The sequence below is a fragment of the Rhinatrema bivittatum genome, chromosome 1 (assembly GCF_901001135.1).
Source record: "Rhinatrema bivittatum chromosome 1, aRhiBiv1.1, whole genome shotgun sequence".
NCBI lineage: Eukaryota > Metazoa > Chordata > Amphibia > Gymnophiona > Rhinatrematidae > Rhinatrema > Rhinatrema bivittatum.
In genome coordinates, this window is record NC_042615.1 from 750,723,506 (window position 1) to 750,751,342 (window position 27,837).

The following is a 27,837-nucleotide window of genomic DNA, read 5'->3' on the forward strand; positions in this document are numbered from 1 at the left end:
TTTGGTATATCCCACTGGTTTTTGATTCACCTGTCTGAACAGTAAAAAAAAAAAAAAAAGGAGAAATTACTACTAACCTGATAATTCCTTTTCTTTAGTACAGATGGGTGAATCCAACTTCCCACCCTTGGCTGCCAAATGTGCTATGGTCCTTTTGCATGGCTGTGTTTTCCAGGGAGTACTGGTAAGGGTCAATCCATTCCCTAGACCAATGTTATTACATTCTTGTCTGAGCTCAGTGTTTTCCTATTGGCTGAGTGCTGGAATGGTTATCTGTTAATAATCAAGTTTTGTTAGTTTGTCCACAGTTGGCTTTTGCAGAGAATACTGGCAGGCTGATATCACTTCAGGGGTATATATACCATGATGTCAGCTTTGCTTCATCTCCATCTGCTGGTAGAGGTACATAACCCAATGGTTTTGGATTTACCTGTGTGTACTAAAAAAAGGAAATTGTCAGGTAAGTAGTAATTTCTCCTTCAGCCAGCTGTGTCCAGACAAAGTTTCCCTGATAACTTTGTCTGGTTAACTTTATTACAATATTCAATCCAGATACGGTCAGCTGAATATTCAAGTAAAGTTAGATCCCAGGAGGCATTTGTGCACAAGCTGCCTGCTTTGGTGCAGGAATCAAGGATGGACTTGCCCTTCCCAATAATCTGACTGCCTAGGGTACTAATGGTATCAGTCATGGTTTCAGCTGGAATCCAGCTCTGGGCCCTGGGGACTGCAGGGAGCTGAAGCAGGAACAGAAGCATGGATGCTGACGTGAGAACATTATCTCTTCAATTTCCTGGATTTGGTGGCACAGTTTATTTGCTTCACCATGTATTAGAGTGACTGCCATCTCATGTTTTGGCACCTCTAACATCAATGTTTTAAACTTCCAGGTCTCGGAGCTGCAGACAACACAGTGAAGCAGGGCATCTAGCTACATTCCCAGTGTGGGCACCATTTCCTATACTTTCCAATTCTGAGCACCCTTCAGGTAGTGTGGAGAGTGCTGATCTGTTGCTTGGGCATCATCACCTTCTGTCTGAGCCAATTTCAGGGGCACAGAGGAAAACCTTGTTCTTTTCTCAGGACATCATCTCCTACAGCTTTCAACTCTTTGTCTACCATATACAGGCATAGCAAGGAGTGTAGAGTGCTGCTGATTGCTTTCTTTGAATTTTGATTAATGCTATTGTATTTTTTTAATTTATTTTGATTGTTTTTTTTGTTGTATGCTACTCTAGGCCCTTTGTTGGAGAGAGGCAGCATATAAATTGAAAGTGTATGTGTAATGTAAAGTTACCTCGACAGAGCTGTGCCTGCTGTTTGGCTGACCAGAATTACCCAAATAACTTTGTCTGGGCAGCACTGATTATCCACACTGCCCAGACAAAGCGAGACTGTGTCCCGGGAATGCACCAGAACTGCTTTTTTACATGGGTAAAGTTTTTGTCAAGGTAATGGACAGTGGCAAAAGCAGAATTTGAACTAAAATTACCTGTTCCTAGTCCATTATTTTAACCATTAGGCCATTTGTTCCCTCTTCATGAGCATAAACCCGGAATTATACAGGCACAATTTTACGTGGAAATTAGTTATTTCATTGTCATGTTCACCCTACTTTTGAGAGGCTACTTCTTATATTTGATATATCATTGTATTTATTGATATTTTAATAGCCAAGATTTATTCTTTTAACCAAGTTCCTAATTTTGAAATTTTCTGATGTTTCTACATTCTCCTGCATTTTTTTCCATTATGTTTGCTTGCTTTTTTATTTTTTTTTATTACAAAGGTATTTTCTTGGAATAGCATTTTTATGCTCTCTGAATTGTATTAGGCTTCAGGTTGTCTGTCCTTCTAAAGCTGATTAGACAGTTAAGGATTTCAAGACCCAAAAGAATGGAGAAGAAGAATAAAGCAATTGTAGTCTTAAAGCAGAGAAATTTGGAAGAAATATGGTCCATATAAACACTTTCATGAGTATTTTTACAGACATCTATAGTGGCCAGCCTGTGAGAATGCAAATCAAGTCATTAAATATGGTGATGTCTGTGTTCTCCTTGCAGCCTTTTTGCCTTGAGAAAACTAATTTGGGTATTTTGTTGGAACAACTTATTGTTTTGTGTCTGTTGCCTGTCTAGAACCTTGTAATAGTCTGATGTATATAAGATTTTTGCCTAGTGACAAAAAAAATGTGAGGAAATCATAATGAATTGGCTCAGATGTCGCACATATCAACCTAAAATGGAATAGATTTTTGTGAGAAGTTAACATTAATTAGTATTTGCTTATTTTGGTTTAGGATTATGAAGAAGAATCTGATGATGAACAAGAGCTTTCAAAAAACGTACATCCCTCCTTCAGTTTGAAACCTGATTGTTCCTATGGAGGAGCTGAACAAGGCAGGCTGGAGTTTGCTTCCATGTTTGACACCATTCATGCCATTCAGGATGTTGAAGGAAAGGAGGATGATCTTACTGAACTAAACTGTATACAGAAAAACCTTCTTATGGCTTGGGCTATAGGAATCTTGTTGGGAAATATCGAAGAAAAAAGGGCGCTCTTGAACTACACTATAGGATACTTCATGCACTTAATCTACATCCTTCAGTTTACAAGACACCATTTAAGAAAACAGGATAGATTATTAAAGACTTCATACAGCAGTCCATGGGTGCAACGTATCTTCCAACTTTTCCAACAGTGTTTATGGGTGCTGCATTGGGATGTGACACACAGGCAAGCTATAGGATATATGATAAAGTTGACATCAGGAACTGTGAAAATGATGCTCGCACAGCAAGAAGAACAGTTATACTCCAGAACCCTTACGGAAAGTTTCTGTTTATTGACGATGGTTTCTCACTGTCTTAACATTATATACAATTTGCCCTTTGAGATTATTCCAGGATCTGATGTAAATTGTACCGCGTGTCTTGACTCCCTGGTAGTGCCTGTTCTTCAAGCACTTGACAGCAACAATGTTCAGAGAAGCTCAGTGAATTCGCTATTCAAATTACCTCCACGAACTGTAAATCTTAGTCAGAAGCCAGAAAACAGGTATGATTGCTGCATAATCTAGAATCATTAAGTTAATCACTATTTCTCTTCTTTTAAAGCAACTAGTTCTAATGACTTGTTTTGTCCTGTCCATGTTATGCATGTCAGCATGTGATATCTGTTTACACTTTTCCTTGCTTATGTATGATTAAGCAGAGGGAACATAAACTCTGTTGTGGTCTAGATCTGAAGTATTAGCAAATGAATAGAGACAGAATCTTCTTCTTGTGGAAAAATGGCTAGGAAAATGTAGAAGATTAGTTGTCCAATCTGAGATGCGCACTTTCAGATCGCAACGTGTTCAGTTGGCAAACCATTTTGGATTTCAAGTAAAGTACTCATATATTTTCCCATCACTTTTAAATAAAAAAAACCCAAAAACATATATATATATATATATATATATATATATATACACCTTTTTGATTTTACTTTTTTAGAGGTGTGGTAATTTTGGTTTTCCTAGCGTGTAGTCAGATGGACTCAGGACCAATGGGTATTGTGCTCTTCTGCTAGCAGATGGGAGACTGAGTCAGATTTCAAAGCTGATGTCACTCTAGATATACCCCTGCAGTAACATAAGCTCTTCAGTATCTCTCCGTCTCCTAGCAGATGCGGACACTATCCCACACACTAGAATACTGTTAAGAATTACAGCAAAGAAGAAACAAATTTACCTTAAGGAAGATCGAGCCCTGCTTTCCTGCGGTGATACCTAAGGGTCACTCCCCCAGTCTAGAATTCCTGAGGTGATCTCCAATATCCCTCAGAGGTGTGCCTTGGTCCGGCAGCCAGTTCCCGGCATGGACTTAGCCCCCCAGTGTGGCTAAAAGGCAGTGGATGCAGAAACAGCGCAGTGGTGAGGGTATTTCCCTCTCCCCCTGCAGCTGGAGACCAGCAATCGATCGGTAAGCGCCGAGACCAGGTAAGGAAAAAAATCTTTAAATTCAGGTCTCCGGTCTCCAGAGCTCAGATTGCCATGCCGAATCCATCCCGGCAAGGTTAGAAGGGAGCACTGATTTGGATGAGCAGCCTTGCTTGGGCTAGGCCCCGATCCGGTGCAAGGGTCCACACACGTGGAGACCCTTGGGGCACCATCTTATGCGCGGGGGGTCGTCTGCGCCATCTTCCCTTCTCAGACGGCGGTACGTGCGGGGCAGGCCGGGCGGCCAATACACCTAACTTGCGCGTACAGCTGAGATGCACACATCTGGGCCCACCACGTGCACACAACTGAGCGCTCCCGTGCACATAACTACACGCACAGCCACGTTTACAACTGCACGCGTGCAATTACATAGAGACAATGGCACCGGCACCCAAGTAGGCCAGAAGGCACTCTCTTTGCACAGCCTGCCACATAAGAGCCGTGCAGCCTGAATTGAAGTCCTGCCTGTGTCAACATTGTGAAGAGGCCCAGGGGGAACCAAAGCCTGGTCACTTGCTGTCGGGAGATGGTTTCAGAACCACTGATGATAGCTCCCCGGACCTTTGTATCTCTGAGATGGCTTCCCCACAGGAGGGCACCTCTGGGGCCCCTACTCCGACTCCCCCTGGGATTAACATGGACCCAGGGACCTTCTGGTTGGAATTTTTCCAAGGGTTGCAAGCCTTTGTTCAGGCGCAATCAGCCCCAGCTGTGCCCCAGGCTCAACCAGTGCCGGAAGCACAAGATCCGCTCAGCTCGGATGCCTCAAGACTTGCCTCACCTAACCAAGAACTTCCCTAACAAGGACCCAGACACCTCAGATGATGAGTAACTCCCTGGAAGAAGGAGAAATCCCTCCATGAATGGAACCATACCGAACCATGCTTTGCTTCTTCCACAAGGACGAATTACCAGCCTTTGTTTCCCAGACTCTGAAGACTCTGGGTATTCCTGGCACGGACCCTATGGCGGAATCAAAGAAGAACCCCATCTTGGTGTCCCTTCGTAAGGGCTCATGCTACTTTCCAATGATGGAAGCCATCCAGGAATTGATTGACCTGGAATGGGATGCCCCGAAGGCCAGCTTCAAAGGGGGTCGGGCCTTGGAAGCTCTATACTCTCTAGAACCAGCGACCAAGGAACGCCTTCGTTTCCCGAAAGTGGACGCTATGGTCTGTGCCATCTCAAAGCGAACAACGATTTCCGTTAAGGAAGGGGCTGCATTGAAGGACACTCAGGACAGACGATTGGAATCCATCCTTAAGCAGCGCTTCGACGCAACAGCAATGACACTGCAGATTGCTTCCTGCTGCGCACTGGTGGCATGTTCCTGCTTGCTCCTCTCGAGAGAGGCAAATAACTCCGGAACCTATACCAGTGAGACAATGGAACCTGCAGCAGCCTTCCTCACGGACGCAAGCTCAGACCTGGTGCGCACCTCAGCCAGGGGCGTTGCTTCGGTAGTGGCAGCCAGAAGACAACTATGGCTATGGAATTGGTCTGCGGATGCGACATCTAAAGCGAATCTCATAAGAATACCTTTTAAAGGATCTCTCTTGTTCGGAAGCGAATTGGAAAAGTTAGCCTGCAAATGGGGCACATCCCCAGTGCCTCTGCTACCAGAAGATAGGAATAAAATATCTCAGCATCCCTCCCCCAGAAAATCCAAGGGCAAAGGATCGCAGCGCTTTAGACCCTACAAGAACTCGCAGTTCCAGGCATCTCGTCACTCCAGAAGGTCCCTGCCCTTTTGGAATAGACAGACCAAGAGGGGAGCAGGCCCGGGGGGAGGCTCCAGCCATGCTCCACAATGAGAATGGGCTGATCCATCCGCAGGAAGAGGATATAGGGGGGCGACTTGCTGTCTTTTACCAAAGATGGGTCAGGATAATGTCGGACAAATGGGTTCTAAACATTATTCGAGAAGGTTACTCTTTTTGGAGTTCCGCAGCATCCCTCGAGATAAATTTATGATGTCACCCTGCCACTCCCACTCCAAGAGACTGGCATTAGAAACCACTCTAACAAGACTACTCAGTCTGAAGGCAATAACTCCGGTTCCCATGCTCCAACAAAATATGGGGCGCTATTCCATTAATTTTATCGTTCCCAAAAAGGAAGGATCACTCCGACCCATCTTGGACCTCAAGAACGTCAGCCTTCATTGCGGGTTCTATACTTCCGCATGTAAACTCTTTGCTCCATAAAAATGGCAGTACAACCGGGAGAGTTTCTAACCTCCCTGGACCTTTCCAAAGCCTACCTTCACATCCCAGTCCATCAGGATCACCAGCGCTTCCTGTGCTTTGCAATACTGGGTCACCATTACCAGTTCCGAGCGCTACCCTTCGGCCTAGCAATCGCCCCCAGAACTTTCACCAAAATCATGGTGGTCGTTGCAGCAACACTGAGGAAGGGAAGGGATTCTGGTACACCCTTACCTGGAACGATTGGCTAATCAGGGCAAAGTCTTCGGAAGAGAGCCGGCAGGTGACCAGCAGAGTCAAAAGCCTGCTGCAGGAACTCTGTTGGATCATTAACACGGGCAAGAGCAGTCTGCAGCCCTCTCAATTGCTAGAGTACCTGGGGGCCCGTTTTGAAACCAAACAGAACAAAGTCTTCCTCCTCCTCCGAGGAGAAGGAAACTGATGGAACAATTACGACGTTTATGACCAATGCACGCCCCAAAGTATGGGACTATCTTCAAGTCCTTGGCCTCATGGCATCAACCCTGGAGGTCGTCCCGTGGGCAAGGACCCATATGCAACCACTCCAGTGCGCATTACTGTCACGATGGAACCCACTGTCCCAGGACTACTCAATTCGTCTCCAACCAGCAGAGGTACGTTCTCAGCTCCAGTGGTGGCTACAGCAAGACCACCTAAGCAGAGGAGTAAGCCTATCTCCGCCGAACTGGATTTTGCTCACCACGGATGCGAGCCTGCGAGGATGGGGAGCCCACTGTCAGGAACTGACTGCCCAGGGACAATGGAACAAGGAAGAGGCGGAATGGACCATAAAACCGCCGGGAAGCTCGAGCAGTCAGACTAGCGTTCCTGCAATTCGCCACAGACTCCGAGGCAAAGCAAGTCGAATAATGTCGGAAAATGCGACAACGGTTGCTTACATCAGGGAGGAACCAAGCGCTAGCAAGTGTCTCTGGAGATAGACCCTCTCATGGCATGGGCGGAGATAAACATACAAGGGATCTCGGCCTCCCACATCGCAGGAAAAGACAACGTCTCAGCAGACTTCCTCAACAGAGCCTGGACCCCGGGGGAATGGACGCTGTTGACCACAGCCTTCCAACTGATAGTAAATCGCTGGGGCCTCCCAACCATGGATCTACTGGCCACCCGTCTCAGTGCCCAAGTCCCCAGGTTCTTCAGCTGCAGATGAGAGCTACAATCCCAAGGAATCGTTCAGACTTGGCCAGAGGAAGACTTACTGTACACATTCCCCCCATGGCCACTACTGGGCAGGGTCCATCCGCAAGATAGAACATCACAGGGGACTAATTCTACTAGTGGCCCTGGAATGGCCAAGACGACCATGGTACGCAGACATGCAAAGATTCCTTGCGGGGATCCCTCTGTGCCTACCTCTGCACAGGGACCTTTTCTGGCAGGGTCCAATTCTCCACAAAGATTCGTCTTAATTCTCTCTTACAATCTGGCCCTTGAGAAGACTCGCCTGAAGAAACACGGTTACTCTAAGGCCGTGATTGACGCCCTGCTCCGAACATGCAAGTTCTCCACATCCCTGTCATACATACGGATCTGGAGAGTATTCGAAGCCTGGGGTGAGGATTCTCCAGCGGGATTCTCCAGCGGACAGCCAAGATTCCCATGATTCTGGAGTTCCTACAGGACGGTATGAAGAAGGGGTTGTCTCTCAACTCCCTCAAGGTCCAAGTAGCTGCACTGGCCTGCTTGAGATCAGAAGTGGACGGTATCCGGCTATCAACCCATCCGGACTTGTCCCGCTTCCTGAAAGGGGTTAAACAATTCCGACCACCCCTAAAGTGACCAGTGCCTCTATGGAATCTCAATCTAGTATTAGACTTCCTAGCTGGGGCTTCCTCCAGACCAACACGTGGTCTGTCACTACGCCTCTTAACATTGAAGACGGCATTCCCGGTGGCAATATGTTCAGCTCGTCGCATCTCCAAACTACAGGCACTATCCTGTCGGGAACCGTTCCTTAGGTTCACGCCTGGAACCATACAACTGCGCACTGTCCCCATCTTCCTACCGAAAGTGGTTTCCGAGTTTCACTTGAACCAAACCATCTCACTATCCTCTCCGGATGAACATAAGGACTCTGAAGACTCACGCCTTCTTTGCCATCTAAATGTCGGTAGATTCCTGGTGCGATACCTGGAAAGATTGGAACCGGTGCGCAAAACGGATCGCTCGTTCGTTCTTCACAGTGGGAAGAAACAAGGAGAAGCAGCCTCACAGGCGACCATAGCCTGCTGGATCAAAGAAGTAATCAAGGCAGCCTACATAAACGCAGGAAAGCCCTTACATCTACAGGTTAAGGCTCATTCTATGAGGGCCCAGGCAGTCTCTTGGGCAGAAACCAAGCTGCTGTCACCCGCCGAGATCTGTCGGGTGGCGACGTGGTCCTCCATACACACCTTCTTCGGGTTCTACTGCCTGGATGTTCAGGCCCGAGAAGACACAGCCTTCGCAAGGTCAGTATTAAGTGGGCCACGGGCAGCCTCCCGCCCTATCCGGGAGTAGCTTTTGTATATCCCATTGGTCCTGAGTCCATCTGGCTACACGCTAGGAAATGGAGAAATTACTTACCTGATAATTTTGTTTTCCTTAGTGTAGACAGATGGACTCAGCATCCCGCCCACGGGATGCTGAGTCCCCCAGAAAAGGAGAACCTCTGATAACATACCTCGAGACTAAGCAAATACGGGTAAGCCACGGCCTATCCCTAGTTCAAGACACCCACAGTTTGTCCGGTGTCGGCGTTAATTGGTTGAGTGCACTGGTGGCCTCCAGTTTGGAAATTAGTTGAACCAGTTCAAGTTTTACTCAAGTTTAATCAAGTTTTTTAAGCAAAGATATATCCACAATGGCTTTTCGAAGAGAATACTGAAGAGCTGAGGTTACTGCAGGGGTATATCTAGAGTGACGTCAGCTTTGACATCTGACTCCGTTTCCCATCTGCTAGCAGAAGAGCACAATACCCATTGGTCCTGAGTCCATCTGTCTACACTAAGGAAAACGAAATTATCAGGTAAGTAATTTCTCCATTCTTCTCTTAACTGAGATGTATTTTAGATTGTTGTATTTCTTCTTTTTGACTCTATTGGCAGCAGTTTCCACTTTCCATTTTGACTTTCTATATGACATCTATTGCTATGATTTGCCTCTAAGTTCTAAAACATAGCACAGCTGAATTTTAATGCTAATGAATGTCAACAGAAGGTGCTGTTCATGGTATCTGATATTATGTATGAAGTCTAAGAACTGTGACTAGAGAATGCAGGAACTGTTTGGAGAAGGGGGTGTGGGGTACAAGCAGGAGCAGTGCATATGGAAATCTGATTTTACAGAAAAAGCCAAAACAGAAGCTAAAATTCTTCCTGAAATCAGAAACAAGAGGGCATTTAACTGAATGAATGAATTCTTTGCCTCAGTCTTTACTGAGCAGGATGTTGGGGACATACCAAACACATTCTTTGTTGGTAATGATTCTGAGTAACTAAAGCAAAATTTAAAAGAATATACTGACAAACTAAAGAATAACAAATTGCCAGGACTGGATGGTATTCACTCCAGATTTGTGAAAGAACTCGAACATGAAATTGCAAACCTGCTGTAGTAATCTGTAATCTATCATTTAAAACATCTGTAGAATGGAAAGTGGCCAGGATTTCAGGAATAATGTAATAAGAATTTCAGAATGATTTGGGAAAATATAGACCAGTGAGCCTCATGACTGTGCCAGGCAAAATGGTAGAAGCTATTCTTAAAAACAAAATTACTGACTATTTAGACAGACTTGACTTAATGGGGAAGAGCAGGAGTGACTAATTTCAGTCCTTGAGAGCCACAAACAGGCTAGGTTTTCAGGATATCCTCAATGAATATGAGGTAGATTTTCATACAGTGGAGGGAGTACATGCAAATCTATCTCATGCATATTCATTGCGTATAGCCTGAAAACCAGGCCTGTTAGTACCTCTTAAAGACTGGAGTTGGGCACTCTGGGGAAGAGTGAACATGGTTTTTAGCAAAGAGAAGTCTTGGTTTAAAATCTGTTAGATTTTTTGAAGGTGTAAATAAACGTGGATAAAAGTGAGCCAGTTAATATAGTATATTTGGATTTTCAAAAGATATTTGACAAAGTTCCCCATGAGAGACTCCTCAGGACATTAACTGTTTAAAAGACAGGAAACAAAGGGTAGGACTAAATGGTCAGTTTTCCACGTGGAGAAAGGCCTTTAGTGGCATGCTCCATACTGGGACAGGTGTGGTTTAATACTTTCATAAATCTGGAAAAGGGAATGAATGAGGTCATCACATTTACAGATGATACAAAAGTATTCAAAGTTGTTAAAACAGCAGCGAATTGTGAGGAACTGCAGAAGGACCTTCTGAGACTAGGAGACTGGGCAACTGAATGGCAGATAAGATTTAATGTGGAAAAGTGCAAAATGATATACAAAGGGAAAAGTAATCCCAACTACAGATAAATAGTGTTAGGTTCTGTATTGGGAATTACCACCCAGGAAAACAACCTCTGAGTGCTTATTTTCAATACATTGAAATCTTCAACTCAGTATGTGGCACTGGTCAAAAAATAAGTAGATTGTTAGGAATGATCCAAAAAGGAATGGAGTCTTATGCCCTCTGGCATGTGCAAATGATTACTCTTATGCAAATAGAATGGCCCGTAAGGTGTCTGTAGAGTATATAGTGGCTTGGAAACACTTCTTTGATTTATTGCCATTAAGTGAACAAAATTTGCTCGAAACTTTTAGGTATTCATCAATATGGAAGAGGAGCCAATTGAGAGATCATAATGTGCCCGAATAACTGCATAAAGGGGGTATATGAGATATATGAGTGAGAGTAAGAATGGGACTGGTTAGTTTGGTTCTTCGGCAGGGGGGGGGGCGAGATGAGATGGGGTTAATGTGTTGAATATGATGATATTTATTTATTTAAACATTTTATATGCTATCACTCCATATCTAGATCACAATGGTTTACAGATAACATTCATAATATCAGTATTAAAAAAAAAAAATTTATAAAATAAAATGATATAATCTATATAAATAAAAATGTGAATGTTCGTTTGTTCAAAATCTTAAATCTCTGAAAGTTCTTCACCGATTGCTTTGAAATTTTAACACAACGTTGCATTCAAATACGCACGTGTTTTTATATACCTATATTATATAGATGTCACACCTGTGACAGGTAAAAACATGCTTTTTTTGGAAAAACAGCACCATCTGTTGGACTTACAAGCAACACACGCTATCTACAATATAAATGGGCTCTGACTGACGGCCCACAAATGCGCAGTAGAGAGCAGCTCTACTGCGCATGTGCGGCCATTGAGCTCTGCGCTACGTGCTGGGTGTCACAGAGGGGAGGAGGAAAGGGCAGATGAGTCGCAGCTCTGAGAAACTGTTCAGCCCGTTCCTCCCCCGCTGGGGAAGGGGGGAGGGAGTAGGGACTGCCGGACAGTTACACACAGGAGGAGGAAAGGGTAGAAGAGTCACCGAGCCAGTCCGTCCACCGCCGGGGAAGGGGGGGAGGGAGTTGGGACGGCCGGAGCAGAGCAAATACAGTAGAAAGCAGCTGTGAAGAGATCACAAGCAGCTGCAGCCTGCAGCAGCCAAAGCGCAAAGAGCTGAACAGAGAACAGCTCGCCCTCCTCCCCCGCCCCCTGAGTCCCGCAGATAAGGAGAAGCCGAGTAAATATCTCGCAACTGCGGGGGGCGGAGGGGGAAGGCAGTGCTGTCAACCCACCCGTGGGTCTCAGCCGCCACGGGAAGAGTTTACATGGGTATCTCTCCACCCCCACTCCCAGCAAAGCACTGTGACGAAAGTGAAAGCCAGAGCCCTGCTCCCTCCTCCCTCTCAAGCCCCCGATCGGATTTCTTAAAGGCACAGGTCTCCCAGAAAGAGCAAAGTAAGCTAGGCAACGTGTCCCAGATCTGTTGCAGTGCTTGCCCTTTGCGGGGGGGGGGGGGGGGGACGGACGGACGGAGTGTTTTCATCACTCTCCCAGACACAACTGGCGTGGGAACTTTGCAAGCTCTTGTGAGTGCAGAGCAAAGACTTAGGTGAGGAGGGGGCAAAAATCCCGCCCGTTTTAACTGTGTGAGAGAGAAGTGTGGTAATGTGCGCTGAAGGCGAGTGTGAGTGCCAGAGAGAGAGGGGAGACTACGTGAGGGATTGTGTATGTGAGTGAGAGGGATTGGGCGTGCATGTATGAGGGACAGCGGGAGAGTGTATGTGCAAGAGAGAGAGAGAGGAAGCCTATGTAGGGGGCTGTATGAGAGAGAGATATTATTTCGTGTGACATTGCGTTGGAATTGAGCTGTGTCGTTTACCATACCATTCATTTAGTGAGTATAGTTTGTCTTTTCTTTTTTCATTCTTTTTCATTTCCAGATTTATGCGGTTTACATCTAGACACGGATTGCTTCTCACATGGACAATTATATATTGCATGTTCTAGAGTCGGCAAACCAGACAATCTCTATATCTGCACAGACAGTGGAACAACAAAAAATATTGTATACCCACAAGCATTGTGAAATTAAACATATTCGAAATGTGCGCTTTCTCTTTTCTTTCTTTTCCATTTAACCAGACTGAGCCACAGCAATGCGTGGCTGGGTACAGCTAGTAAACTAATAAAATAAAACAGGCAGGATCTGACAGGATAAGTTTGAATACCACTAATACCAGCTAATAGCTAAAAAAAGAACTTGGCTTCAAACTATTGCCACTGAACATATCTCAAAATTACGAAATCGCATTATTTGATTCACTTAATCTACAATTATGTCTTCTATATTGTCCACCAGGTTTACTTGAGTTTAATGTTTCTCCTTTGTTAGAATTTTTTGTGGCTAATCTTAATCCAGTCAAACCCACAATTATTGCCGGTGACTTCAATCTACACTTGAATGTTGACCCCCCCCACAAATTCACGTCACACACTAAGGGCTGGATTTTAAAAGGGTTATGTGCTTAAGTTAAGCGCGTAACCCTTAAAAAATAACAACCCCTGTGCGCGCCGAGCCTAATTTGCATAGGCTCGGCGGTGCGCGCAAGCCCCGGGATGCGTGTCGGGGGGGCGTGTTGGGGGGGGGGGGGGGTGGTGCGACGTTCAGGGCGTTCCGGGGGCATGGTACCGTTCCGGGGGCCGTGACAGAGGCCTCCGGACCAGCCCCTGGGTCGGGTGATGGCGCGGCAGCGGGCCATCGGCGCGCGCGAGTTACGCCTGATTCGAGCAGGCGTAACTTGTGCGATAAAGGTAAGGGGGGTTTAGATAGGGCCGGGGGGGTGGGTTAGGTAGGGGAAGGGAGGGGAAAGTGCGGGGGAGTGGAAGGAAAGTTCCCTCCGAGGCTGCTCTGATTTCAGAGCAACCTCGGAGGGAACGAGCAGCGCGCGCAGGGCTCGGCGCGCGCAAGTTGCACAAATGTGCACCCCCTTGCATACGCCGACCCCGGATTTTATAAGATACGCACGGCTACGCACGCCTGGTGCGCGAACAAAAGTACGCGCTGTTTTTTTTAAAATGTACCCCAATCTGAAGCAATTACAGCGCTTGGGTTTAACTTAATTACTAACCAAGCCACACATAAAGCTGGTCATGCCCTGGACTTAATATTTAGTAACGCAAAGGAAATAAGCAATGCCCACTCAAAATATACACCTGTACCTTGGTCAGATCACGTTCTAATTCACTCAAATATCTCTTTTCATCACAATGTAGAGTTGGATTTAAAAGAACTAAAGTTCCAATATCGACCCAAACTTAAAATGGAAGAACTTCAAAAAGAAATTATTGAAAACATCAGTGAAATAGATATATCCAATGGAAATACCGCAGTAAACACTTGAATTAACATGACAAACAAGATAGCAGACACGATAAATGCTAGCAAAACAATCACTACTCCAAATGCCAAAAATCAACATCCTTGGTATAATAAATAAATCAGAGAAGCCAGAAGAATGTTAAGAAAAAAGAAAAACGATGGAGAAAAAATAAATCTACAGAAACACTAACCAACTATCGGTCCTTCCTTGCACGTTATAAAAAAAAACCTGTAGAAAAATTAAAGAGAGAATACTATGGAGCAAAAATTCAAATGATAACAATCATCACACACAAACTACCCGAACAGCAATGTGATGAAATTGCTACTTTCTTCAAAAAGAAAATTGATAGCTTATTAGAGAACATAAAAATTAATTCAAAACAAGAAATAAAAATGCTTACTAGAGTGTTAACTAAATGGTCTAATTTCAAAGAAGTATCATCATTAAAGATAGAAAGTATGATAAAAAAGTTAAATCCTGCAAACCATATTATTGACGCAATACCCACTCTGGCGCTAAAACCCGAAGTACAAATTGTAAACCCCATATATCACTACCATTATTAATCTATCCCTAAAGGAAGGATCCTTTCCAGATAGACTAAAGGGAGCAATTATCAAACCCATTAAAAAGAAAAAAAACTTGGACTTATGTGTATTGAGCAGCTATAGGCCCGTATCTAACCTACCCTTCCTGGCTAAACTAATAGAAAAAAAAAATACTAATTCAACTGACTGAACATTTAAAAACTAATAACATTTTATATCCTTCTCAACATGGATTCAGAAAACACTACAGTACAGAAACATTATTATCACTAACGGATACAATACTTAGAGGATTTGATAGCGGCCAACAATATCTACTGATTTTACTAGATCTATCATCTGAGTTTGATACCGTGAACCACGCAATATTATTACAAAGACTTAAAGAAATTGGACTTAGCGACATTACTATAATGGTTTGAATCATACTTACAGAACCGTTTTTATCAAATACAGATAATACTCTTTTGGAAAAAAATTGTGTTTGAGACGGGGAGTACCACAGGGATCTGCACTCTCAGCTACGCTTTTATATATATATATATATATATATATATATATATATATATATATATATATATATGATGCCGCTATGTCATCTTTTAGCAGGGTTAGGGATTATTCATTATTTTTACGCAGACGACATACAACTGATTTTACCGATAACTGATACCCTTGACAAAACTTTTAAACTAGCAGATATGTATTTAAATATAATCAAACTACTGTTAACACAAATGGAGTTAATGATAAACATAGATAAAACCGAATTCATTCATTTAGAAAGAAAGGCATCTCAGATCATTCAGACACCAATAGTAATCAATGACATTTTACAATTAAACTGTCTGATAAAGTACGTGATCTGGGAGTAATAATTGATAATGAGCTCAGTCTAAAACAACATGTAACACAGAAGGTAAGAGAAGGATATGGAAAATTACTGATATTAAAACGTTTGAAACCACTACTGAGTCATGCATATTTTAGAACTATACTACAGTCCTTAATATTTACATGTACTGATTACTGTAATGCACTTTTATTGGGTTTACCGGCTTCCATCATCAGACCATTACAAATACTACAGAATGCAGTGGCAAGAATATTAACCGGCAGCAGAAAAAAGGACCATATTACTCCCGTATTAGCAGAACTACATTGGTTCCCAGTAGAATACTGAATACAGTATAAAGTTCTTAGCACACTTCACAAACTGATATACGATGAACATGCAAGTTGGCTCAACACTACAATTCGTTTACACACTCTTCAAAGGGCACTTCGATCAGAAAACGAAGGCTTATTATCAATTCCGTCAATAAAAACAGCACATCTCACTCAGGTCAGGGATAGGGCCATTTCACTCGCAGCACCAAAAATCTGGAATACAATGCCAGCAAACCTTAGTCTGCGACAAGACTATAGGCAATTTAAGAAGGACTTGAAAACTTGGCTATACATACAGGCTTTTAAACAAACGGAAGGTGATTCTAAGAGCAAATAGTTGGTATTTTCTTAGTATTCATGATTTATGATATTATGCTTTTATTCTTATTTGATTTCTTTTAAGCTTTCTTAACGGCTTTATATTTTATATAATTATGTTTTAAGTTTTATCCTTTGACGTTATTTATTTTATTGAAACTTTTATTAGCATTTTAAACTATAAACTTATTATTGTATATTTTTACTGAGCGATTTGTAAACCGTTGTGATGGTGTCTCCAAACGACAGTATAGAAAAACTGTTAAATAAATAAAGCAATTTGTCTCTTACTATTGATTGTGATTGTTATAAATGTTTGTTTATTTTCTGTTTCTTTATGCCATTATCACAATAAAAAGGTTTTGAACAATGGAAAATATCATATCACCCTTGGTTATGACTGCACCTTGCATATTATACATACCGTATATAATCGTGTATAAGTCGATCTAGTGAATACAAAAATTAAGAAATTTGTTATGACTCATGGATAAGTCAAAGCTATGCCCAGTCATTCACTCCTTCCCTCCCTCCCTCAGGACTATCCCCAATCGTTCACTTCTTCCCTCTCTTCTCCATGGGTATCCCTAGTCTGTTCACTCCTTGGCTATCCCCGGGCCATTTACCCGCATGGGCTGAAGACATAACCGAAGCAGCTAGAAAGAGGCCAGTGACAGTAGGACAGCTTCTCCCTCGTACCTGCCTCCCGATCTCTTAACTCACCTGCTGCTATCAAGATGATGAAGGGAGTTGCGGTTGCTCGGGTGTGTCCTCCTTCTCCCGCAGGGTCCCAATGTTGCGCTTTGGTGCACTTAAAACTATGTGGTTCAATCAGGCCCTGGCAAGGGAGGAGGTAGGATGCGCCTGAGCAAGTGCAACTCCCGTCGTCCTGCTAGCAGCGGGAGAGTTAAAGGATCGGGAGGGGGTGCAGAGGAGAATTTGTCCTACTGCCACTGGCCTCTGTCTAGCTGCTTCAGTTGGGTTTTCAGCCCGCAGGTGAACAGACCAGGGATAGCCAAGAGGAGGGGGAGAGAAGGAGTGAATGGACCATTAACCTGTGGATAAGGTGTCCCTGTTTTTCAAGATTAATTTTGAGGCTTAAATTTCTCAATTTATACATGAGTATATACTGTAGTTCTAGTTGCCTCAACTCTAAAAAGATATAACTAGGAAAGTTGCAGAGGAGGGAGACAAAAATGATAAAGGGATACTTATGATGAGAGGCTCTTCAGCGTGGAAAAGAGACAGCTAAGAAGGGACATGATAGAAATTTAGATAGAAATTTTTAAAATCATGAATGGGGTGGAACAAGTAAATAAACCGTTATTTACCCTTTCAAATAATAGTAAAACAAAGGGGACACCCCATGAACTTAACAACCAGCATATTTAAAAGAAATTGTAAACAGTACTTTTTCACTCAATACACAATCAAGCTGTGGAATCTGTTGCCAGAAGATGTGGTCAAGGCAACTAGTGTAGCAGGATTTAAGAGGTTTGGGCAAGTTCCTGATGGAAAAATAAATAAAACATTATTAGCCAGGCAGACAAAAGGAAAGCCATCACTATCTCTCAAACTCAATAGTAAGAAATAGATATACATTTTGGGATTTGCCAGGTACTTGTGACCCAGACTGGCCACTATCTGAGATAAGATGCTGGGCTCAGTGGACCTTGGTCTGCTCCAGCATGCCATATCTTACATTCTTTTCTATCACCTTTTAAATTAGAACTATTGCAAGCCAGTAGATTTTAGGAATATGCATTAACACACCTATTTATTGAATTGGGATTAGAGTGGACTGCCTTGAGTCTACGTACAATCGGGCACTATAATTTCCTCACAGAGGCTAGATAGCTGATGTTCCTATCCAGGAGTGCTGATTTTTATGTGGTCCTTAATGTATTTGTATCACAGGACTAGGAGGAATTTTTCTGATCTCACTGTCTCCAAATACTTCCAGTCTCCTAAAATCTTAAATTGTGTGCTATGCCACTCAGACGTGTGATGTCAAGTACGGTACCTGAACCCCATTTAGGCTTTTCATCTAGGACTCTGCAGCTCAACATTTTGAATGGAAACACAAAGTCCTGAAATACTTGGCTCATAAACACCATTTGATCTAGATGTGCCAGCAATTTGTGGCAGGCTGGACTGGATCAGGCTGTTGAATGTACTGGCCAACCAGGACTGTTAGGATGGGAGATTAGATATAGCTTCCAGTTCCTCCTCCTAGTGCTCCAGCTTTCTAAAGAATGTGTATATATTGCACAAAGGGCTAGGATCTGTTAAATAATAATAATAATGAGAACGGTTGAAGTTTGATGGACAAAAGAAGTATGATTTCACTCAGCCAATAGCAGGATTTATTTCAGGAAAATAAATATAATGTGTAAAATATCCAATGGCATATAGTTTTCCCTTTTTGTTTTTAATTTATCATTTTGGTTGCCTGATAATGGTTTCTCTGTTGCAGGCTGACAGTTCTCTGGAAATTATTGTACAAGCAGACTCTTTGGTATCGGTCTGAACTGTTTAACTTTAAGTATAAGAATGACAAACCATTTATTGAACTGAAGATTGCACATGAAGAATCCCTGGTGGTACCACTGTTGTGTCATATTCAGTCAAAACTGCAGTCTGCAAGAGAGTCTCTAGATCCAACTTTAAATCTTATGCCTGTGACTGGTAAGTAAAAGCACAAAGAGCTACCGACAGTGTGTATTCTGAGTTAAGGGCCTTGTACGCTCTGCTTCTTTGCTGTAAGCATAGAGTTGAAGAATATCTTTCAGAGCTTAAATTTTAGCCAAATTACAAGTGGTGATTGGTTGCAGTTTCAACTAAAATATAGTGGCAACAGTTTACACATAAATGTACTAAAATTTCCAAATCTTCCTCTAAGATTACCAAGCAGCTTCCCTCATCCCCACTTCCCTCTGCTTCCTATTTCTGTAGCAATACTAGCCATAAGCAATACTGCACAGGTACACACAAGAGACGGTCCCTGCTCCATGGAGCTTATTATCTTGTCAAAACTCACAAGATAAAAGGCTTCAGGAAATGTATTTATTTTAGAAAAATGGTTAAAATAAAAAAGGCCATGGTTATGGTGAACCAAGATTTTACATTTAAAAGCAACCTCAAAAGTGAATAAAGAAAAGGGAGATGGGGGAGAAGGGTGTGTAGAACAGCCGGACTGTACATTATACAGTTCTGAAAAGTTTATTTCAAGTCAATCATACAATATCTGTGGTAATCCAGAACAGCTTGATTTCCTTTGATAAACCCCAGGTTTCCCAAGATGATGTAGCCACCCCTCCTGCTCTGTGTCCTGGTGAGAGAAGAAATAGACAACATAAAGAGAAGAGAGGAGCAGAAGGCAGTGGCCCTGGGGCCTTTAGCTGGAGAGCAGATGGTGGCTGATATGGGTATACAGAGACTGGGTGAAACACCTTGTTTTTGGTTTTGACTTTGGCACTAACTTGTTAGGAGTCCGGACAAGAAAAAGCAGCAATGGCGGCTGCGATGGAGCATGGGAAGAAAACCGCATTCTATGCTTCATGTGATGTGAAGAAGCTTCTGACAGGGGGAGCATCTTACAGTTTGCCACTATTGCAGTAAGGACAAGGGAGGACCGCAAGGGAATGAAATGGACTCCCCAAGGGGTACTGCAATCGCACAGCAGGCCAAACAGTTTTTTTCTCGCCAGAGCCCAAATCCTGGGGGCAGGGATGGCAGCCATATTGGGATCTGCAGGAGGGTGAAGGAGAACCTGGGCTGTTTTCACTGAGTCCTGAAAATTAAGCGCTCTTGGGGGGGGGGGGGGGGAAGTCTGCTTTAGATCCACTTCTGGTTGCAGCATTTCAAGGTATATGTTCTGCTTCCTCAATTACAGAGGCTTCTTGCATGGCCTGGATTTCATTTTCCAGGTTGTAGCAAGCCTTTTCTGCTGGGCAGTCCCAGGATCTTCACAAGAGAGCACTGTTCTGTTCGTACGTCTCACTTTGAATGTCAAAGTGGCCCGTAACCCCTATACTAATACTTAAACCTCACCTCGAGTAACTAGGTGGGCCTCCTATAGAAATATAAATACCGACCTAGTATGAGGGCATTATGGCTAGTCTCTCTCTCTCTCCTTCGATTCCTCGGTACCCTCGCGCAGTCGATACCCCATCGCTACCATCGGTACCCCCTTCAGACCGTCCTGGATTCTTAGATGCCATCGGTACCCCTCCCCCCATGGTACACTGATGCCATCGGTCCCTGCATTGTTTCTATCAGTGCCATCCATGTTTTTCATCCATGGCACTGATTTTTCCTTGGGTTTCATCGGTGCCATCATTGCCCGGATGGATACCATCGACGTACACCTTGTCTCGTCGGTGCCATCCATGCCCGGGTCGATGCCACCATCGCCCAGGGCACTTCCATCGATGCCAGGGTCATTTCCATCGATGCCATCCTTTATTGATGCCATTGATGCCCAGGTCCATTCTATCGATGGGCATTGATGCCAGGTCAATTCCATCGATGGGCATCGATGCCCGGATCGATTCCATTGATGCCGTCCATGCCAACATCGATTCCATCGGTGCCCATGTCGGTGGCATCGATGCCATGGGCGCCATTGGTGCCCGAGTCGATCCAATCAATACCGTCGACGTCCGTGGCCATGCCGTCGATGCCCGTGGCCACGCCACCGATGCTGTCGGCGCCTGCCTCCGTACATCGATGCCCTCGACGCCCATGTCATTTCCATTGGTGTCTTCGACGTTCCTATCGATGCGGTCATCGACACTGTCGATGCTGGTATCATTTTTCCGATGCCAACTATGTTTTTTCAATTATTCGATGCCACATCGTTCTCATAGATATCTACGCCGATGCCGTCAGTGCTTCCGTCACTGTCATCATTGCTCTGGCCAAGTCATCGACGTTTTTTCATATATATTTTTGACGATACCCTCGAGGCCGCTTCGGCCGCCATCGACACAGTCAATATCGACATAGCACCGCACGTAATGCCCTCACCTAAACACAGTGGTCCATGCTTTGGGTTCTTATTAAAGCCCCGTATTAGCCTACGACACTACATAGTGCCAGGAGCAGTGCAGGCATGCTGACAGTCCATCATCAGTCACCATCCAAGACAGCGAGGGCATCCATCTCTGCGCTGGGGAAAGACCGGGCTGAGCACCGTGGCATGCATCGTCACCGACATGGTGACCGTCTGCCACCGACGCCATCCAGCACATTGGTGCTATCCTTCTCGATGCTGGACAGTGCTCGGGCCGAGCAACATCACCACTGCCATCGACACTATTCCGCACAGTATTGGCAGTCCTTGATGCTCCAGAAACACCGGAACGAGTTCCGAAGAATTCTGCACTGGCGTCATGAGACATCGAGCCGCTGTGATGAGGGCCGGGTTCACGGGTTGTTAATCGGCTCCCCTGTTCCCGAGGCGTGCCCCACCGAAATCGGTGGGGGATTGTGGCCCTCCACAAAATACTACCGTGGTAGCGCCAGCCATGCTCAGCCTGTCTCCTCTATACCTGAGCCACCATACCAGGCATCAGAGTTGAGACGGGCGTCTACTCCCTCGATGACTCCTGAAATCCACGGAGCCAGCAATCTTCACCGGCTCGTCCTTTGGCGATCCACGTCGGATGGTAAGTACCCGCTTCTGCGGCATTCCCATTGAGATGTGTTCTCTAATTCGAGCCACATGGTTTGAAAAGTTCTAGATCATGTACTTTCCAAGAACTGTATTAGTGTCACACATCGCTATGCCAGCTATGTCAGCCATAATACCAAGAGAACCTCTCTATCTTTTCTTTGGGATTGCATCAGGGAATCCTCCCTTCTTCAGCAACGAAGCTCTGTACTGATTAATGCTCTGGCTTCTGGTTCCTGCTTCAGAACCAAAGTTCCAGGTGCATTCGCTGATCTGCTAAACATGAAATCCAGCAAATACTGCCTCAAGTGCAAGTCCACCTCGAAGCCTGACGACAGGTCTCGATGTTTCCTTGTACAGTACACAGAAATGCGAGTAAGACTTTACCGCTCACGCTCCCGTGGGAGGTTACACGATATCCACATTACATAAGCCCTCCAGTTGGACACCTCCTGGTCTCCCTACTGGCCGTATATCATAGCGGCCACCCCACCTTGTACCAAAGTTCCCGGTACACTCCCCTAGACGCTACAAAGCGCAGAGAGGGGGAGGGGGGGTTGGGGAGTTTTAATTAACACTATTCTTTCTTTCAACAGAAAGTAGTTACTCTCCGCCCACCCTGGACCTCAGAAATACCAACTTTCTTCAGAAGGCACAGGTAAAATGGTATTTCTCGTTACCATGCTTCCATATCGCAGTAAGTACATTACCTCTAATCTTTCTATGTGCTTCATGGTGAGTCAACAATATTACAATCCCAAGCTCTGCTGGTTGCACCAGCTTCGGCAACTGGGGTATTCATTGAATCACTATCAGTGACTGCTGTTTCTCTGCGGAGTGCAACATCATTCATGCTTTCCTTGCATGGACAGCTGCATAACCACAGTCAGTCCACGCAAGGAGCTCTAACTTCTTCATGACTCACTATACATTTACTAACTGGGATTACTGTCACTGCCATAAATCCCTTATACAACACTTCTGGACACCACAGTCACAATGACCTTCCTGTCCAGCAATCGCGCAGACATTCTAATAAATTCCTACATGTCCCTGCGTGCATATTCCATAACCTCAGCCCCTCAGTTCTTGATTGTCGGGCTATGGGGTTTTTTCACTATGCACTTTCCTCATAGATCCAAAACTGCTATGGGTTAGATTCAGTGAAATTCTATTATCAGTGAGTTTAAGCTGTTCAACCGCTTTCGTCCCTCATCTATATTGCAGATCTAGAACCAAAACCTAGTCTGATCCTGCTCATGCTCGCATTTACTCAGGGTTGTAAGTTTGACCTAAAATCTTCTCAACCCAATATGTGTCTATTCCGCTCCAGGCACAGTTTCACATAAACTTCCTGGACCTTGTAGCCATGAGTTATAACCTTATGCCTTCCAGTACTGCCTCTGCAACAAATCTTTGTGCATACAGATATACAGCATAGGGGCAATGTGCTTTCCAACACACAAGCACGTACAACCTCTTAGCTGCTCTGCAAGGAAGCTGCACAGCTCTACCCTTGGCCCTTGCTCACTCTATGCATCCTCGGGCCACTTATCTAAGAGACTTACTGAACGCACTAGCAGACCTTCTCCATGTAAGTTACCATCCTCTCGAATGGTCTCGGACTACATGTGTAGCGGGAAAGGTCTTCTAACGCTGAAGTCAACCAAACTTGCCCTCTGCGTCCACATCGAACCATACGGTGCACGGATTCTCCTCCCTACACATGTTTCCAATGCGTTCCCATAGGTGCCTTTGTTCCATCAAGGCCCTATTATATGTGTCTCTTCCGCTGCCTCTCATAGCCAGCACTCTTCTAATGTTGAACCAGGACGGGGTTCACTGTTCCTCAGACCCATGTCCTGGCCAAGACCAGTATGCTTCCCATACTTCCCAATCTATCACACCAGTAACCAATTCGCCTTCTCACCAGTCAGTCACAATCGTAGACTCACTGATGTTCTCAGGTACTAGTAGCGTCACAAAACCTTCCACACACAAATCCTACCATTCAAAATGGCATGATCTACCACATGACGCATACAAAAGGGTATTTCCCTTTTTCTTTTTTCTATACCACTCTTTTCTCTTGCTCCCTCGGATTCTGCTCCCCAGACATCCTCCACATACGAACATCTCTGTTCCAGTTGGTGTATCGCTTGGGAGTGGGGATACCCGATTAACGGTAAACCCCTTCTGAGTCAGCTTACCATGGATTATCCACTGATCAAGCCGCCTCTATTCTCACTAGTCACGGAATGGAACCTATATTTCGTGCTTATAAGTCTCATACGTTCTCCATTCGATCTTTTCCATTCCTCTCATTTCACAGTTTGACATGGGAAATTCTTTCCCTCAAAAATGTCATTTCTGCCAACAGGGTCAGTGAGTTACACATCTTGTTACATACTCATCCGACCCTGCGTTCCTCCGTGACCGAGTGGTTTTACATATTCAACTTAATATCTTTCTTAAGGTAGACGTTGCATCTCACCTTACTCAGAATATACTCTGTCCATTTTTCCCAACACTTCTCTCTCACCAAAGCGAGAGGGTTTTTCCACTCCTTGGACAGTAATGTGCACTTGCATTCTATCTAGATCGCACTACACACCATAGGAATTCCACCTAACTCTTTCCTTCTATGGCAAGAGCCAAGCTGCGAGTTCAAGTGGGCAAACAGACCTATTCCTCCTAATTGACGGTCTGTATCTCTTTTCCTACCAACAAGCAAGCATTTCACTACAACACTGTGTGTAACCACACTCTGTTGTGTCCGTCCCAGCCTCAATAGCTTCCCCTCTGTCGCTGCTTGTACATATTTATCAGGCTGCAATCTGGAGCTCTCTCCATACCTTCGCAGCCCGTTATAGCTTAGATACAACTGGCCGGCATGCTCCATGTTTGGCCAGTTCGTCTACTCTTATTCTTTTCGGTTTAACTACCCAACATCCTTCCACCAACCCGTTACGGCTTTCAGGATGTCCTCCGTTCCAAATTCCACCCCTGTCATTGCGCCTTTCGCGCGTCTTGGGTGCATTTGGTGCACTCTCAGGCATCCTCAGCTCGGTACTTTCCCATATGTGAGGGCTACCATCCTGCTTGTCCTGTGAGAAAGCAAGTGTTGCTTACCTGTAACAGGTGTTCTCACAGGACAGCAGGATGTTAGTCCTCACGAAACCCACCCGCCACCCCGCGGAGTTGGGTCTGTATACGTTTTTACTTTTATTTTAGTTTCGCTTGCGCTTTTAGCTATAAGATGAGACTGAGGGAAACACCTGTGGCTCGCAGGGATAATTGCAGGCTTGGCATGCTCAGTGCACTCGGTGTGCCAGTGTCAGTCAAAGCTTTGTACAAACTTTGACAGAAACGTTTTCCGTACAGGGCTCCATCCTGTGATGTCACCCATATGTGAGGACTAACATCCTGCTGTCCTGTGAGAACACCTGTTACAGGTAAGCAACACTTGCTATCTCCAGATTATGGAGAGAATACCTTACTATTCCTATAGTTGCGTAGAATTATTTTGCATTGAGCAGATTATCCCATATCATGTTTGAATCAGCTAGTTAGAGAGCTGATTCAAGATCTAAAAATATCTTTTAACAGCAAAATTCAGCTAATGTGTGTAAAGTTCCTAATTTATTTCTCTTCTTTTTAAGGTGAGGAACACTTTCTTTTGGGCTCATATACTATGGCAATGCAGACTTGGAATACAGCTTTGCAAGAAGATGCTGCAAAAGGTTAATATGGAATAGGCTGTTTATGCAGTTTTCAGATCCCAATACATTTTCAGAATTTAAGAAATGCCATATTGGGTCCATCAATCCCAGCATCCTGTCTCCAACAGTGGCCATCCAGGTCACAAATACTCAGCTGGATCCCATAGAATAGATCCAGTCCTTCTTGCCCTTAACCAAGGATAAGCAGTGGCTTTACCAAGTTTGCATGGCTAATAATGATTTCTAGACTTTTCCTCCATTTACTTATCTAAACCCTTTTTAAACCAGCTGTGCTAACTGCTTTCATCATATCCTCTGGCAATACATTTCATAGTTTATGCATCAAGTGAAAAAAAACCCTTTCTCTGATTTGTTTTAGATGTGCTACCTATTAGCTTCATGGAGTGTCCCTTAGTATTTGAATGGGTAAATAACTGCTCCTTGTTTACCCAATTCACCCCTCTCAAGATTTTATGGACCTGTAACATATTTCTTCTCAGCCATCACTTTTCCATTCTGAAGTGCCTTAATCTGTTTAGCCTTTCCTAAAAGGAGAGCTGTTTCATCCCCTTTATCATTTTAGTCACCCTTTGTACTGTTTTTAGTTCTGCTATATCTTTTTTGAGATGGGTTTAATCAGAACTGCAAACATTACTCAAGGTGCAGTTGCACTATGGATCAATGCAGAGGCATTATGATGTCATCTCTTTTGTTTTGCGTTCATTTCCTAATAATACCTAATATTCTTTTGCTTTTTTGATCGCCGATGCGCACTGGGCTAAAGATTTCAAAGTGTTGTCCACAGTGATTGCAAGATTCTTCTCCTGGTTGGCAAAGCCTAATATGGAATCCAGCATTGTGAACCTATGTTTGAATTATTCTTCCATATATGCATCACTTTTCACATGTCCACATTAAATTTCATCTGTCATTTTGATGCACAATCCCCCAAGGCCTTCTTGCAGTTTCTTGCACTCTGTTTGTGATCTAGCATTTTGTAATAATTTTGTCATCTGCAAATTTAATCACCTTGCTCTTCCTTCCCTTTTTCATATTGTAACCGTCTCTTTTTAGTCAGTAAGGAGGGCCAGACAACTGATCCGTAAAGATAGACTTTTATTGCCAGCAAGATGCAGCTAAGACAAAGGCTTAGTACAACTGCATGCCCCTCCCATTCAGGAGCAGACTCTTATGCACTTTACAGTTCTTATCTTTTACACATGCGTTCTAAGCATTGCTGAGCAAGCATATTCCGGCTGAAGGGGCTACTGACCCCCTCCCTAGACACCCTGGAACTTTCGTGAAACTTCTCCCATGTTCTGCAGGAGAGGCTGCTGGGACTTGCAGTTCTGGAAAGGAATTCGCGAGTCTGCAGTAATACAGCCCTTCACATAATACATCCATTGTTCTATTCTAGGTTACAGCAGTGAAAGCTTATCAGAGAATAAGAACAGCGAAGCCAAAAAAATGAAAATGTGCAATGTGCTGACAGAAAGTTTCTCAATGTCCTAATTACAGCTGTATTGCAGACTGTAAGTAAACCCGTCATGAAGCAGGGAATTCTGGTACATGAAGTCCTTTGTCAGGTTGAAGCGTTCAGACCCCTTCATTCCCCCCTTTGATACTTATCATTCTTTATGAAAAGTATCACACCATCACAACGCAACTGTGGAGCTGAAAGAAACAGAAACAAGAAAAATTAGCAATTTGAGTTCTCAGGGGGCCCTAATTTCCCAAACAGTCCGATGGTTTCTTCACGGGTTTGAGACGGATGGGCCCTATTGGCTCCACCCCCCCTTTGTAGCCCGAACTTGTCATGTATGGGAAGATGGCCCAGGATAAAACATGAGGATGGTTAAACAGGTTCTATAGGCTCAGAGGAATACATGTACAGTGACAGAAGCTGCGTGGCTGTTTTGCATTCAGCAATGTCCTTCATCACCCGACGAAGGCGGTTTGAGCAAGAAAGGAATAATTCAGGGTCCTAAAAAACAAAACAGAATTAAACTGGCTGGGATAACAAACAAGCTCTTAAATCCACCGATCATGGAAAACCAACCACGGAATCCATTGGTCCAGTCCCAAGCACTATTCCACTGCTGGACAGGGACGTGTGCCATCTTGACCATGCGATCAGTGATGTCTTGGATAACCTTGTTTTGGTCATCTACCTGTAAACAACAATTGGAGAGGTTAAATGTTCCACAAACCCTCCTTCCTGGGCCAGAGGATAATCTAAAACCAATCTATTCTGGTACACTGCAGTCATAATTTTGGTATTTTGTTTTGCCCAGAGTTTAAGAGCGAAAGCAGTCAT

The 27,837-nt window shown here is 44.2% G+C and overlaps 1 protein-coding gene across 5 annotated transcripts in view; it reads left to right on the plus strand.

The window, feature by feature from the left end:
- CPLANE1 (ciliogenesis and planar polarity effector 1) overlaps nt 1–27,837 on the plus strand; it is a 453,269-nt gene that overhangs the window by 97,114 nt on the left and 328,318 nt on the right. For all 5 annotated transcript variants that reach the window (XM_029578626.1, XM_029578651.1, XM_029578642.1 and 2 more), the window contains exons 11-13: nt 2,300–3,057; nt 18,598–18,809; nt 25,461–25,541. In XM_029578626.1, coding sequence (XP_029434486.1) covers nt 2,300–3,057; nt 18,598–18,809; nt 25,461–25,541 — 1,051 coding nt within the window. The remainder of the gene's footprint in view (nt 1–2,299; nt 3,058–18,597; nt 18,810–25,460; nt 25,542–27,837) is intronic.